This window comes from Lissotriton helveticus, chromosome 5_1 (genome assembly GCF_964261635.1).
Source record: "Lissotriton helveticus chromosome 5_1, aLisHel1.1, whole genome shotgun sequence".
NCBI lineage: Eukaryota > Metazoa > Chordata > Amphibia > Caudata > Salamandridae > Lissotriton > Lissotriton helveticus.
The window spans coordinates 1044384159-1044401397 of record NC_136065.1 but is presented as its reverse complement, the minus strand read 5'-3'; the positions used below and the strand labels follow the sequence as shown (position 1 = coordinate 1044401397).

The following is a 17239-nucleotide window of genomic DNA, read 5'->3' as shown; positions in this document are numbered from 1 at the left end:
CCCCTTCCACAAAGCACAGTAACCCCTCACACTTACCACACTTTCTAAGCTGGGAGGGGGGTCACTCTACTGTAGCGGGGCTCCCTCTGTGTAGGTTCCACTCCGCCCAAGACTCTCAGCTGCTTCAGACAAGCCCGGCGAAGCTCTGAATGCTCGTCCCGGACCGGCCTTGCCTTTCTTGATGCTGAGTGAGCCGCCGGGGTCGCCCTCTCTCTGATGGGGACCCAGGTCCCCCCCTCCTAGACTTGCCAGTAACGAGCTCCATCCATGTAAGCCTCTACTGGGGGCAGTGGGTAGCCTCAGCACGCCAGGTCCGAAGAGACCGAAACACACGTATAACTCCAACGCTATCTTGACCACACCCCATGACTGTACTTTAGAGAGCTGTACTTCTTGCTCTTTATTTAAATGAAAACAGTAAAGGCCAGGTAAAAGCAGTGTTTGGCTCACCACGCTGCTTCACAGACTATAGCATAGGTGAAACAACCAACAATGTTTGACATGGGGCCCTCCAAAGAGGAGAGCCCTGATGCCTGAGCAGCCACAGAAGACTCAAGTAGGCAATTTGCAGATGTTGAAGATATGGCTTCCATTACTTTTAGCGACATCTCAAAAAAGCAAACATGCAGTGCCTCTTCATGGTAAATCCATTGGAGTTGAGAGACTCCGATTCCAAAAGCAAGTATAGTACTTTAATGTTAAAAGTTTCAACAGAAGAGAAAACTTAAATAATATATATATTTTTTTTAATCCTTCAGGATTGCCGCCAAAAGTCATGGTAATCGATAGACCTACAAAGTCAACTTAACTTGGAAAGACAATCAATATTTAAAGCTGATTAAGGAGAGACACCTTTCTGCTGTGAAAATGTAACATTGAGAAAAGCCAAATTCCTCAAAAAGCTTCGGTGAAATCATGAGAAAAGAGGCAGTGATGTAAGAAAAAGGCCTTTTTTAGAACATAAGTGTGTACCTGATAGCCACAAAAACAGGTCACAGAAGACCTAGGGAAGGATCCTATTGAGGGATACCAAAAGATAGGGTTAGAAACAGATCACGTACATCTACACTATAAAATGGATGATAATCTCTGGTGAAAAGTATCTTCATCTGCTTCCCGGCTAGAGATTGACGCTATAACTTGAATATGAACCACCCTGTGATGAAGGGAACTGCAGTCATCCATGGGGTACAGCTGTAAGGGATCATGAATAGTCCTGATTCAAAGAAAGCTTTTCACACACTGTAGTGGAGTAGCCGCTTTCCATCAGCGTCTCCTAGTGTTCTTTAGCGTGGGAAGGATGTTTTAAAAAAATCACTACTCCACTTGTGAAGTGGTGATGCAGAGTGGGAAAGAAATAGAAAGTCTCACCAATAGATCCTTGATGTTTCCAGAATCCTTGAACGTGGTTTTATTGAGAGGCTTCAGGCTTCAGTGGGCAAATAAAACTTAGAGCTGCAACGTGGCACATAAAAAAAGTCACTTCACTTAATGTGTGTATCTACAGTGGGTGGAGTGGGAGGATCTCATGCAACCCCTCCCAGAAGAGTGAATAGGGATATAATCACAGAGGGGAAAACCATTGCTAATACGTCTTAAGTCTTCATTAGACTCAACAAACACAACAAGCTGACAACTGTGCGCTGGTACAGTGTTATGTAGCCATGTGTGAATGCGAATATGAGGATGTATGCCAGAGTTCAAATCCACAGTCATCGACAAGGCATTCACTGGAGAAAAGCTTTGCAACATTAGTTGATTACCATTGAAAAGATGTAGGAGGTTTACAAAACTGCAAAAGCTAGGGAAAACATGCAGACCAGAGGTACCTTTCTCAGACTCTCACCAAGCCAACAAAGAACACAAGATGAGCCTTCTTATTTCCAAACCACATTTTCATTTGCCACAAGAATATATGGTGCCACGGTTGAGATATCAGTGGCAGCAACCCAGTCATCTAAGACAATACATCTAAGTGAGAACAGCCCAAGTCTTCCTTCATTTTAACAGTAGAGGGGGCAGACTTTGGATTTCCTGTGACATGGACAAGCAGTGGCTTCAGAAAATGGGTACTCACTGTCCTAAGTTAGAGGTGATAACGAAACGAAATACCATCACAACTTCAAATGTACAAAAGAGACCACATTCATCTATTTCTACAAGAGATTCAAACAGATCTGGCACGTATACCAATTCTGGACTTAACTGTTCCTGATCAAGTTTGGCAAAACCCAGTTGTTCCAAGTTACAACGCTACAAGTTCTAACTCCTTTATTGGAAAAAGGAGACTTACTGGTAACAATAGATCAAAAAGATGTCTGTTTTCACATTACAATGAACGTGGAACAATAAAAATAACACTGTTTGCAGTGGCAGTATTTATTGTCCTTCCAAGATGTTGTCTTTTGGCTTAAAATATGCATGAAGGATATCTATAATATATTTGGCAGTGGTGTCTGTGCACCTAACATGATACTTAGTTCATGTTTATCCATATCAGGATTCTTGACTGTTAAAGGGAACCTTGTCCTAACAGTGCCAGACTAGCATAAACTAGTTAATCTGTCAATTGGATTTCACAGTCAACATGAAAAAGTAATTCCTATGCTGTCACAACAAAAAATGTTTAGTTGTGGAGCAGGACCCTACACAGCATTGGCTGTTCCAACACAAAAGAAAATACTGTCAGTTTGAGAATAAGTTCACCTTTAACAGAGAGCTCCGTCTCTGACACTTAGGAAAAGGTTTCAAAGGATGGCAACTTGAATTCACCTTGCATATGTACATGTGCATATGAGACCAATACTAGGGGGATAACAAGCCAATAGCTCAGATGCTGGGTAACAGCGAGGATGTAGTGGTTGTATCAAGGGACGGAAAGTTAATGTGGTGGATACACAACAACATAATAAAAGACAGAGTGTTCACACAACCAATAACCACAGTGATAATAACAATGGAAGCATCACACAAATAAATGATGTGCAAGTCATATTTCACGGGGGACCAAACTTGGTGATCAAATATAGAAATGTCTTTGCACTAAAAATCATACCTAGAAGCATTTGAAAGACCAATCCAGAGAAGAGTAGTACAATTGTGGACACACAATACCACAGCTATGTTTTACATAAAAAGAAAGTACATGGCTATACACAAAGTTGGCGCAAGACATTTGTCAATGGTCAGTTCGAAATCATATTTCACTGTTAGTACTTCACTGCATACTATGAGATCAAAATGTAGAGGCAGCTAATTTAAGTTTACAAATTGCAATTTCCCAGGAATGTGTACTAGACTATGGAGTTGTCAACAACTATTTCACAACATGGGGAAGACCTAACCTTCATATGTTTGCTTTACAAGCAAATGAAGAATGGTAAAGTTTTGCATGGAGGTACCTACACCACAATATTAAGAATATGCTGCCACTAAATTGGTACACAACATTTGCTTATGCTTTCCCACCACTACAGTTGATTACTTTGTTTCAAGCGGTGCAAAGGGTTACAGATGACTGTAATTATACTAGCACAGGAGTGGTCTCAACAGCCATTGCACCTCAACTCATCACGGTTACAGAAAAATATTCAGAGCCTGGAAATGTTTCTAAAATGCCTGCCAGTGGTAAAGGTAAGAATTTATCACACACAACCCAATAAATACTTGTCAAAATGGCACGTGATATCTTAGAATTAATTTATTGCAAAGGTGGATGGAGATGATAACAAGCCAGAAAGCTGGCAACACAGAAGTGTTACGTGACTAAATAGATGTGTTTTGTATATTATTTTAAAGATGAAATGACATAGGACACAGATATATTTCTATGCGTAATTAATGTTTTAGAGAACAAACTTTGTTATGCTTATCTTTAGATGTAGCCTACACAAGAGGCTCCAGTAGAGAGCAGGGGTTTGTGATTCCAGTCATAAAAAGATTTTGAGGGCTCAAAAATAGAGGAATCCACAACATACAGTTCCTACACCAACAAGGAACTTAACTATTGTCTTTGGAAGTCCCATGTCCCCTGTCTCTGCGCTGTTCTTCCAGCTGTTACCGCTGAGCTCCTCGTGACTGCTGCCTTGTGCACAGCCCTTGATGATGCCAGTTCGGTCCCCTGTTCTATGGACAGCCAGGCGTACTCCAAGTTAAGGGTAATTTCTGTTTAGACCTTTTGTACTAGTGTATGTAACTTAATTTATTTCTCCTTTACTGCTTGTGTTTTTTCCTACAGCCCCCTCCCCATGACCATTGTCCGCTCATGCCATTTTTTTTCCCACCGCTTTCATGATTGCCACCCTCCTGCCTCCCTGCCAGCCCCTCCCACCTTCCAGGACTACTTATAAAGGTCCCTGTGCGGCCGTGCCAAAGGCAAGCCCATCTGCGCCTTGACTGCGCCCAGCACCAGGAACTCTGGCCCTCCGCACTCCCCACAGGTACTCCACCACTGATCCCCACGCCCTGGACCCTGGCGGCAACCACTATCACAGCAACCAGCCCCATGCCAGCCCTGGCTGCCGAGACCTCCCCGAAATTACTCCGTTGCCTCCTGATCAACGCCAGGTCGCTCTGCAAACGCAACACTGAAGTCTGAGACACCATTTCCACCCTCGCCCCAGATGTGACCTTCATTACAGAGACCTGACTCACCCCCGCATCCACCCCGGACATCGCCACTGCAACTTTCATCAGCTACAATCTGAAACACCATGACCGCGCCAATAGACACGGGCGGCATAACCTTCGTACAAAAAGAATCAATTGTCTGCACCACTCCGATGATGAGACCACGACGATCATGGAACACATGATGTTCCAGCTCCGTACCGATGACAAAACCACCATTGAAGGTACCTTTGCATGCAGACCCCCCAGGACCTCGAACCAGCCTCAGCGACGCCATCACTGAATTCATCACCCCGCTCACCATTGAATTCGAACACTTTGTATTCCCAGGAAACCTCAACTTCCACCTGGACGACTCCACCGACACCAACTCCACCGACCTCCTAGAATGATTGGACAACATTGGCCTCAAGCAGCTCGTCATCGACCCCACGCACGAAGCAGAACACATGCTGAACCCCCTCTTTAAGTCTAGCAGCAGAATCAAAAATAGCCACACCACAGTACTCACCTGGTCAGACCGCTCCATCATACACTTCACCCTCGCCAGACCTCTCAGCATCACTTCCAATCGCCACAGTGCCCTCTTCCAAGACTGGACCGACGTCATGTAGCACCAATGGATTGGCGCCCTCCGCATCACCCAGCCCATCATTACCACAGAACTGGACTAGTCGGTAGAGAACTTCAACTCCTTAATCACGAGCTCCGCGGACGGAGTCTCTCCCACCAAACTGGCAAGAACACATTGATATACCAAATGAGCCAGTTGTTACACCCCACAACTTAGCACATTGAAACGCGAATGCAAACAACTGGAAAGACCGTGGTGAACCAGCAGAAAAAACACTTACTGAGCCACCTTCAAATTTGCCCTCAAAAACTACCACCGCCAGCTCAAAGTGGTGAAAAAGGAGGCCCTGACACACTGGATCGAGACTGCCCCTAACCAAAACAAGGAACTCTTCACCATAGTCCGAGAATTCACCTGCCCATCGGCCACCGAAAACTCGATCCCTTCCTCACAGTAACTCTGTGACACCCTCGCTGACCATTTCCACAACAAGATAGCAACCATCTACAGAAAGTTCAATCCCCAACCCACCGACCTCCTCAACATTCCACCAGCTACTGCTGCCGACCACCTGCTCATCACATGGGAACAGCTCAGCACACTGAACACAAACACTCTGATGAACTCCATCCACTCTGGAGCATCCTCTGACCTATGCCCCTACTGACTTTTTAACCTCAGAAGAGACAATATCAGCCACCAGCTCACCACCATCTTCAACACCTCCATCGCGACATCCACCTTTCCTGATGCCTGGAAACATGCAGAGATGAGACTGCTCCTCAAGAAACCCTCTGCAGATCACCAGCGAGCTCCAGAACTACTGTCCCGTTTCACTGCTCTCGTTTCCAGCCAAAGTCCTGGAGAAGACCCGCAACCTCCAACTTCCCGAACACCTGGAGAGAAACAACCTGCTGGACCCTTCCCAATCCGAATTTAGAGCCAATCACAGCACTGATCGCTGCAACAGATGACATCCGCACCCTATTCGACAGTGGAGAAGCCACCGCACTGATCCGATTCAACCTCTCTGTAGCCTTCGGCACCGTCTCCTACCACACACTCATCATTTGACTGCACCAAATCGGAATCACAGATGATGCCCTCAAATGGATGGCTTCCTTACTCACTACATGCACCCAGAAAATCTGTCTCTCTCCGTTCACGTCTTAACCCAAACTCACCATCTGTGGCGTCCCTCAAGGCTCATCCCCCAGTCCAACCCTCTTCAACCCACGACACCACTCACGGACATTGTCAGAACCCACAACATCAACATTGCCTCCTATGCCGGCGACACCCAGCTAGACTTCTCACTCCTAGCGGACCCCACCACGGCAAAGACCAACTTCCTCAACTGCATGAAGAATGTCTCAGCCGGAATGAAGAACTGCCTGAAGCTCAACACGGACAAAACTGAAGTACTGATCGTCGGCAGACACACCTCCCTCTGGAATGACTCGTGGTGGCCATCGGAACTTGGACCCACCTCCACTCCAAAAGACCACACCCACACCGTCAATATCATCCTGGAAAGCAAACTCTGTATGAAACATCAGGTCCACACTGTCTCCTCAGCCTGCTTCCACAGTCTCTTCATGCTCCGCAAAATCTTCAAGTGCCTCCCCATCAGCTCCAGGAAAACAGTGACGAAGGCCATCTGGACTACGACAACGCACTCTATGCTGGCACCACCACTGAACTCGTGAGGAGACTCCAGACGATCCAGAACACAGCAGCCAGACTGATCCTCAACCTCCCTTAGAGGACTCACATCACCCAGCACCTGAAGGACCTTCACTGGCTCCCCATCCAGAAAAGATGCCACTTCGAGCTCCTGACTCACGCTTACAAAGCCCTCCATGTCCAAGGACCCGCCCACATGAACCACCACCCGAACTTCAACCTACCTCCCAGGAACCTCTGCTCTGCTCACCGCTCCCTCGCACAGGTACCACGCATCTGTGCTGTTGCACTGGAGAACCCTCCTTCTCCCTCCTCGCCAAGTGCTGGAACACCCTTCCCCTTCACCTCCGCACCTCACCCTCACTGACCCACTTCAGGAAAGGACACAAGACCTGGCTCTTTCACTGACTCCGCAGCACAGCACCTAGATGCCCACACAGGTGAAAAGCAGCACTTTATAACTACTATATGATTGACTGATTGATTAATACATTGATTAATGAAACCTTTTTAACCAGTGCATAAGGTCATATTAATGCAGTTAGTGGTTAACACAGCTTTTCTAATTCCAATTACCTCTTTTTTGTAGGGTTGCTGAATACATGCACAAATAATACAGGAACTCTACCTCGGATGTCATTTAGGGGTTGCACTTGCACCCTGTGACCCCAGGCACTGCCTGTGCGACCCTGGTCTCAGAGGTGGCAAAAGCAGTCCCATAAATAGAAGGCAGACAGTCTCCTGATGAGCATGGTTTACTTTCTGCTGCTCAAACTAGTAACCAGTTCAGTAAAATAACTAAATGTATCAGAGCAATGCGCATTCTTCTGGATAAACTCAAAAGTGAAACAAAAACAAACATTGTTGAACAACTTTTGTATCATTCCGATGAATACATTAAAATCTCTGAAAAAGCCTTCACCTTTGTGCATAGCAAGAGTGACCGTGCCTTTTTAAGTTATCCGAAATCAATTTTTTTTAATAATTATAAGAAGTACTGTAAACGTCAATAACATAGCTCATAGCCAATATACTGTCCATATGAACCAATAAAAGTGACTATTACAACTATTGCTTTGTATTTAATTTTTTTTAAAGCGTTTTCCTGCAATGTATCAATGAATTTTCCATTTTGATGTGCATTAGGGGAATAATTACATCATGACCATTCGATGGTAGACCTAATTTTGGTCATAGTTTTTGTTTCATAGCACAATGGCCTCTGCTTCAAACTCAAACAAATGTCCTGTTTCCCTTACATATCATGTCAACATTCTAATTATTAAAACAGCTGGTATCTAAAATGAACATTTATTTGAATTAGTAACTTCTGTTAATCTATAAATGTTTTTGCACTTAATATAGGGTTCTTAACTTTGGGGTCAAAGGTCGTATGGTTGCTTGTGGATGTGTGAAGTCACTTCCACTACCCCAGCCATTTTTTGTGAATCCATGGCCATGAGCTTCCTGCACATTCATAAAGATAAGGTGGTTCAGAGAAAAAAATCATTCCCAATATAGAATCTCGTTTTCATATTAATAAAAAAAAGCATAATAACCAACAGTCAAGTACACATGAACCAAATGTCGTAAATATATTTGATGACAGAGAGACACAGCTACTGACAAACTTCTTTTGTGGTTTACTGACCAGAAGTAATTGGAATGTCAGTTGCTATAAGAACTAGGTGGATTGTGCTGTGCTACACTTTAGCTGGTAAGATACTAGAAATAAAGCCAAGGAGACACTGCACACGAAAGGAGCTTACATTGATTGGTAATGAGACCACAACTGACATTTTTTTCAGCAGCAATATGGTAATATAAATACTTGTTCAAAAACTCTGTGTGGTTACATAATCTCAAAGTAAAGCTCAGGTAGGCCAGACTGTTAAATCATTTATTTGCCACTGCTCCCTTTTCACAGCCTCCACTACAAGAGAGGAATACTGCTACAAAGCGAATACACAACATACAAATTAAGAATGGGTTCACTCTTATATGTTTGTTGTATATCGTAACACAGCTTAGAATTAGTACACACTCACAAGCACTATATAAAGACAAGCATTTGCAATGCAATATGTCTGGCATTATTAAAGTTTGAGCAATTGACATTGCTAAATAATGCAACAACGATGGCTTAAACTTTAATAATGTGAGATCTATTGCATTGCAAATGCTTGTTTCTCTTAATATGGTGTCCTGTGGAACAGATTACTTATTATAAGTAATGTTCCCAAACCGCCCTCGGGTGGCGCTGACCAAGTTGTATATGCCAACTGACTCGGGGGGCCTGGCGGTCCCCAACATTGAACTGTATTACCTCTCGGCGCAACTACAATGGGCGACGGGATGGCTAAGCGGCAACCATCTGGATGACACTGCCTCGGACACCGCTGCCTGGACGCAACCCCAACTTTGCACACTGTTCCACCCACTCACCAAGACTCCCTGCCCCTCCCAGTTGCACCTTGCAGTAGCACGTAAGTGCTTTCTGAGGTGTCTGAAACTCACACGTACAACGACACCATATGCCCCGATACTGCCCCTACTGGGCACTCCGAGCCCGACAGGCGCGCTGACGGAGACGCGTCTGGCAGCTTGGACGCAAGCTGGCGTCGACACACTCAGCGACCTGTATGCAGATGGAGAGTTGCTCCCCTTTGCGACCCTGGCGGCTGACACAGGCCTCCCAGCTGGCCAGTTCCTGTTACATGCGTCCCTTTTGCGTACGCTCACCGCTTCCTGGGGCGACATGACAGTGGAGCTGCCGATGCACACCTTTGTGCAATACTTGCACGTCATGGGTAACGGCTCACACATCATCCACTGGCTAGCGCAAGCCCTACAGACACACTCACAACCACCGACGACACAGTTACGGGCGAAGTGGGCGACAGACAGAGGACGGGACTGGACCGACAAAGAATGGGAAATGATCCTGGCTGGACCGACTTACATCCCGCGCAACCCCCGTTTTAAAATCATTCAATTTTACATTGTGCACCGCGCTTACCTCACTCCCGACAAGATTAACAGATACTTCACGACCACGACTGCTACTTACCAACGCTGCTCCCAACGCGGAGCTGACCTCCTACACATGCTATGGCACTGTCCAAATATCCGACCGTACTGGGACGGCGTCATAGCGCTACTCAACCAGGACGCTGACGAACAACTACCCCACACTTGGGAGGCGTGCATCCTGGGTTTACGTAGACGCACGAAACTTAACAAGGTACAAGCGCGATTCTGGGACATGGGTCTCATAACGGCGAAACACCTGCTCACTAAACATTGGAAAGCCGCGACCTCCCCGCACATCCGACACTGGTACACCTCCTTCACCAATTGGGCGCGCGCGGAAAGCACAGTTCTTCTCAGGGAGGAAACTGCAGGGCTTCGGAAATTCCCCATCGCCCAGCTCTGGGATGACCTTCTCAAGACATACCAGCGCACCTGCCTAGAGCGAGGGATAACCTGAGGCGACAAGCCCTGTTGCCATCACGTAGATGCACATAGACGACCACAAAAGTCATGACTGAGTGACCCCCCCGTGTCCGATATCCTACATTAAGAGACAACCAGCTCCATCCTACCCCACTCCAGCCGCCCCCATACGAAACCCATGACGATCTCCGCTCTCCCCCTCCCCTCCCTCCCCTGATCTCACCTGCTTCCCCACTTACGGAACTCTCCTACCCGCAGTTATTAAGACATAGGGTTTAGTTACCATACTGGTCAAGTTCCCGACCAGACCCCCTCCCCTACCGCAGAAGGAAGCAACCATTGCATCATGACACTGACGAGAAGCGGACCTCTCACGGAACTCATACCGCCTGCTGACTACCAAGCCGCGACAACGCCCAAGGACAGCAGCTAGATGCAGAATCACCCTAGAACCCCACTCACGATAGGATATGACCAGGACATACAATGCGTTTACATCGCCCCTCGATCTTTCACATTGTGATCTCCTACTCATACTGTGGGAGAGCCACTTGTACTCCGCGCCATCAGACATCCTGGTCTCCGTACACAATGGCTCTGAGCATGCCGCGCCTAGCTTCACCACTTGTTCTACTCCTCAGTGAGCTATACCATCGCGCATCTTACTGCACCCGCGTCAGCATTACTCACACTCACCTGAGTTGCCACCTATGGACAGCTCCCCCACCATTGTTTATTCACATCGGGTACGCAGATCCTAAGGGGGGACCTGAGCACTGAAAACTGCAGCACTAATGCTTGACCTACTCTGCAATGTTTGTTTATTATAAAATATAAAATGTTGACCTATCATTTATGCAGCTGAATGCCAAACTGTTGCCTATGTATTTTTATGAATATCGCCGCCGGACCCCCGGGTTACCGGCTAAATGGCTGTGTCATTCGACTATGGACCCTGCTATCTATACATGGCCTGATCGGCCCATGCATGACACAGAATGTACAATATATGACGGCAATGTTATGTATAATAAAGGTCTTCCAAAAACAAAAACAAAAAATAAGTAATGTTCCCAAAACGTGTTTACAGGTTTGCATTCTGACACTAGAAAGTCTGCTAAATAATGGTTATTTATTCGGTGAATTGCTCCGACAAAGGCAAACATGTAATTCCCTCAAATCTAGAATCATATCAAGAGTATGATCGATTCAAAACTTCAGAAACAGCTGTGCTTACAAAACTAAACATTTATAAACTATTCTTTGTTTAGCTCCAAAATGATGTCTATATTACTCTGGTTCTAGCCAGCTTTTGCCCCCAAAGGGTAGCACTACTTCTTCATAGACCCCAGTGGTCAAACATCTTGGTTTAATAATTGATGCTCACTTACTCAAACTAAATAAGTTCTGGCGGTGGCCAAGTCATGTTTGCATCAATTTCACTGTGTTAGGCGAGTACTTTACTCGTTTACGCCTGATCAAAAAATCACATTCTGAGAACTCTTGTTTTATTGCGCTTCCATTACTGCAATGCTATTTAATTGTATTCACCAACAGTACTCATAAATAACCTGCAAGTGGTTCAAAATTTTGCTGCAAGATTAGCTAGCAGTACTAATTGCAACTTTCATATTTCTAGAGGGGCGCAAAAGCAATACGAGGGCTGGTGGGAGAGCGGCGAAGCAACATGGGGGCAGTGGCAGAGCAGAAGCCACATGGGGGATGGTGCGGGTGAATCTGAAGCAACACAGGACGGGGTTGGGGAAAGGCTGACGCAAAACAGTAGAGGATGCAAAAACAACTGCGGACTAGAGGCAATACAGAGGCAATAGGGGCAGGAGCAAAAGCAACACAAGGGTTAAACCGCAGAGGGTGCGGGTGGGGACCAGTCAGGCAACAGAAAAAACAAGTTCAAATTGCATTGTTTTGAAGTATTCTGTTTATGAAAGCCTCCTGTGGGAATGTGAACAGCACTGCCGAATCGGTTTCATTCCAGCCCCATAGTCCAAGCCCTGCATAAGGAATTGAGCGAAGAAGGCTATACTACTTGGGGTACTGTCGCATGGATCCTGTTCTCACACAGAACTGTGCATAGAGACTTGGAACCTCAGTGAATTAGGGTGTGTCAAAACTCACCTTAGTACCCAAAATCCCCTACCAGACTAGCAATCAGTTTCTCATTGGTTCTTACAAACTCCCAATGTTGGACAACCCAGAACATGGACTTAGAACACCTCAGGTATCGTGGAACACATGAACACTCTTTTGTTATACCAACATATCAATCCAGAACGAGGAGTAAATGAAGACACGTGCAAGTTTGAAATGTTCATTTCTAATGCAGTGTTCTCAAGCGCAGTATCTTAGCTAATACAAGCAAACCTATTATAAGAAACAACGTTATCAACATAGTTACTAGTCCATAAAATACAAAGGGAGAAAGCATGTTAAAATGCTAAAGGGAAGAAGACTAAATGGTACCTAAGTCTTACCCTCCCTTGCTAGTATATTATATTATACCTAAAGAAGGTCTCTTTGGGTTTTAGAAGGGCGGCCCCATACCTCTGATACTAGGGGAAAGGGATCACATTATCTTCCACCAGCTCTCTGCATGCGAATATCCATCAAGTGTGTTTGCATGCTCTGTGCAGTGCAATATTAAACGCGCCTAAAGCCAGAGTTGGCCGCAGCTGCATATGTGTTATGTCTAGAACGTGCGCAGATCAGACCTCACAACAACCAATGTGTTGAAATAACCTTGAAGGCCTCGGCACTCACTGCTCAGACATAGCTTACCAAGCAAAGCTGATACAATAGCAAAACATATTATTCTCGTGTGAAGCTAAATATTCTACTAGGCTCAAAGCTCTAATAACAATATGTGCCGTGTGCAGAAGCAGCAGAAAGGTAAAATGGCATTTAAACTTCTAATAAGCTCATGCTAACTTAACACAGTGTGAAGGCAAAGCATATCTATATGACAGTACCACTTACCACACCCCGTGAATGCCACGGTGGGTATCTTAAAGTGGTAGGGTAAAGGGTCAATGTTTCCTTGCATGACCCTGTGACATTCAGGTGCATGCAGCATCCCTACAACAGTCAGGCAGCCTGTCACTTTGCTCTGATACCTGGTTAATGAGCAGTAGCTAAGTGCAGGAAGTAGGCGTGCGGAGACGGGCCGGCCAGCACAAGCTGGAGACTTCCACTTGCTCTGGCGCTCTTCGCTGTCCATCAACGCCCATCATTTGGGAAACCATCAAGAATAAGGCAAATCGGAAATTAAATCCAATCACTACAGCTCGGTTTGCGGGAATATGAACGTGGTCCCGGGGCACGAAGTGCAGCCTTTGTCAGGCACACCACAAGGGGTTTTGAAGAACCTGCGGCGCACACCGTGGGATGGGAATACTGTTTTGCGAACAGGCGCTGCATCACTGATTACCTCCACTTGGCCTGATTTTGGCGCTCGTGGAACCAGGGAGGGCCTCTTGGATCGGTTCAAGCCCAACTAACCTCTGAATGGAACTGCTCCCCTACTTTGGGCGTATAGCGGAGTAAAAGGAAAAATTAGTGGTGCGCGCGCCACAGCGAGCCATGTGCTTTCAATTATCGCGCCGTGTCTGGGCACGATAATTGAAACCACATGACGGCCGGTGCGCGTAACAGACAACAGTAGGCCATGGGCGGGGCAATTTGCCCGTCTTTGGCCTATTGCGTGCTGTCTTGGTTAAAAAACACGCATGCAAAGGCCAGTAGCATGGGCCAAAAGGAATCGCACGAGCGTGTGCGATTCCTGGGTCCGTTTTGAAACCCCCTCCAAGAGGTCTCTTGCTGCGCGAGCAGTGCTGCGCACTGCAACGCAGGAGCAAGACCTAAAAAAAAGAGCTGGAAGATGCGGACTGCTTACTGGAGCGTTGACAGCTTATGCTAAAAATTAAGGAGCGTCATACTGACTATGTATGATTGACCCCCAAAATAACATTTTGTGTTCTTATAGGTGGCAGAATAAGATGAGAATCAAACTGTAATGCTGTGTTCAGTTACAGGATAACAAAACATCGGTATGTGTGGTTTGCATGAGGAATGTAAGTGGAGAACTGCTGGGTAACTGGAGTTGGTGATTAAAGGCTTTGTGAACCCTGGAATTAGGTGAAGAAAGTTGTTGAGTAGCTGGACTCGGGATGTGGGTGTCGAGCATGAGACTGCCATGCTTTATAGATATGGGGTGGAGAAAAGAAGAGCTTCCGGGGAGCAGGATCTGTGCTGCCACACTCAATTTGTGTTTCTTCCCTTCTCTCCTCTCAGAGGAGTGTTCCTTTGTTTAGCTTCCATCAGCTGCAGGTGTGCCTGTGCCTACCCAATTTGAGTCTGAATTCCCTTACACCTGTGTAGGTGAAACTTGTTTGCGGACGTTCATTTGGACCCCTACCTCAGGTTACCTGTATTTATAATCCCGTGTTTACTATGCTAACAACATTTCAAGGGTTCCTACACAACCTTTGTTATGTGTCTGAGGTAGGCCGACATAGAACCGGCGCCATCTTTTGTAATCAACACTTTTCTTAAGTTACTTCCCCTTTACACAGTAACCTTTTACACTCATTTGCATGCGTGACAAAGTTGGATTTGTTTCTCTGAAACTACTTAGCATACAGATTCTGCTCCGCCTGACATTCACTATTCCTTGAACACTACGCGCAAGGCCTCGAAACAGATTGTGCAAATGTCGTTCTAGTGTTCATCCACACGTTGACATGGCTGTCTATAGACCAAAACAATGCTGGCCTGCACAGGACTCGCAAGGATGCTTTTCTTTATAAACAGGGCTTTAAGTGGGTTGAAAAAACTGGGGGGGGGGGGGGGGGGTCTCTCAAAGGGGCGTGGCCAATGTAATTAAGGGCGTGGCTTAAAACACGTAAGCTAAAAATCAGTGCTTGGCATAGTGTGCCGCCCGAATGGTATTTTGCTGTTTCTATCATTGCATCCATGTATATAATACAACAAGTAACATCATACCTACAACAAGTTAGGACTATTGGCTTTATCAATGGTTGTTAGTTGCAGAAGATTAATGAGCAGCAACTATGGTTTGTATATAATATTGAAACAGATTCCACTTAAAGCCCTGGTGATACCACGGCAATGTTGCTGCTCCTGAGTTAAAAAAAATAAAAGGGAAATCCAGAGAGAAACAAAGGATTTTCCTTCCCCTACAATGCCCACCTGACATGACGTCATGCCGTAACTTCTCCACTAGTAAAAAGTGAGCTGGATGAGCACGCACACATTGATGTGCCTGCTGTCTGGAAAACAATATACCACCTGTGCCAGGGCACAAAACAGAGCCCGATAGAGACCCATTTCGAGGCCTCCTTTAAAAAACTGCCGGTGCTCTGCACCGGTGAGACCCGGCCCACTTAAAGCCCTGTTTATAAGTAAATAAACATTACCGGATTTTGTCAGAGGAGCGCTTTGCTGATATTGGCGCGGTCTCTTGCTGACATTGGCGAGGTCTCTACACACTGAAGCTGCTGCCCAGCAGCTTGCTGATTTCCTTGCAATGGTGTCCAGCTCGTGACGGGGACTTACATTCTTTCCCATCAAGTAACCAGGGTTGGATCATCAAGTACGGGGATTCTTGGCTAGATACGTACACACACTCACAATAGACACTTCAGTTAAGCACTGCATAGTAGGAGTACGACCAATTTTCTATATTCTATTTTATACCTGCATATATACATTGTTTTACTACCATGGTGGAGCTTTTTTCTGTTTACCGTTCTAGTATTTTTATTAACTTTCATTTGCCTCTGTCTATCGATCATTGTAGCACACAGTTTTATGGACGCTTATTTTATGTTTGAGGTTCTAGTGAGAAGGTTTGGCAAGTTGGTAGGGCCCGCTGTAAGCTATTTCTCTACAAGCTATCATTCATTTGGCCGCTTTATTGTATTATTGCCCTTTATGGTCTCTACATCCCTCTCTCTTGCATAAAAATGAACTATGTGAGGGAAAGGGGTTGGAGAGAGCCTCAAACTTGGGGTGGTGGGAATGTGATGGGTGAGGATGTGGAAATAGATGTAAGGGAATGGATTGATGGGTTTCATTATTTTTGGCTGAGATTTCCTCATTGGTACTGCATTTCTAGCAAAGTGTTGGACCACTGAAGAAGTTGGAAGAAGTTTGCTTCAAGAATTTGTCCAGTTACGCCCCAGATTCCAATGTAACCACTGATCACCAAGTGAAGCTTTCTCATTGGATTCTCTTTGTCTCCTAGGATACAGATTGGGTGATGGTGAAAGAGCCGATCATTAAGCTTGCTGCTATAGACAACGGATTAGCTTTCCCTTTGAAACACCCAGACTCTTGGAGAGCATGTAAGTTCCTTTTGCAATCAGGTTACTGTTGATATGTGGATTTGTCACAAAATATACCTTTGCTACGTTTATTTCAGCTGAAGCATATCAATTTTTGGAAGCAGTAACCGGAGTAAGAGGAATGAAGCAGATGATCTATAAATATAAATATTGTATTATATTGGAGAACTGTCTGCGGACATAAACATAGAAACTTCACCAACACTGAGTATACACACATACATACCAGGCAGTCCATCAATCGAAACAGAATGAATAGTTCACATCATAGGTCAACAAGCATTTACAATGCAACGGTTTGCCTTTGGAAAAGTTAGAGCTATTGGCATTGTAAATGACAAACTTTTTATTTATGTGTGGTTTTGAAAACAGATAAATAAATGGCATTGTCATTTACAATGCCAATAGCTTACTCTGTCGCAAATGCGAGACGTATTGCATTTGCACACACACACCCACCCACGGCCATGACGGACAGATGTGTGTTCCAATGGCTAGCCTCCATTTATGG

The 17239-nt window shown here is 45.5% G+C and overlaps 1 protein-coding gene across 1 annotated transcript in view; it reads left to right on the top strand.

Moving 5' to 3' along the window:
• The window catches only part of PI4K2A (phosphatidylinositol 4-kinase type 2 alpha), a 243754-nt gene that overhangs the window by 178768 nt on the left and 47747 nt on the right, over positions 1 to 17239 (top strand). The window contains exon 6 of the mRNA XM_078643573.1: positions 16629 to 16728. Coding sequence (XP_078499699.1) covers positions 16629 to 16728 — 100 coding nt within the window. The remainder of the gene's footprint in view (positions 1 to 16628; positions 16729 to 17239) is intronic.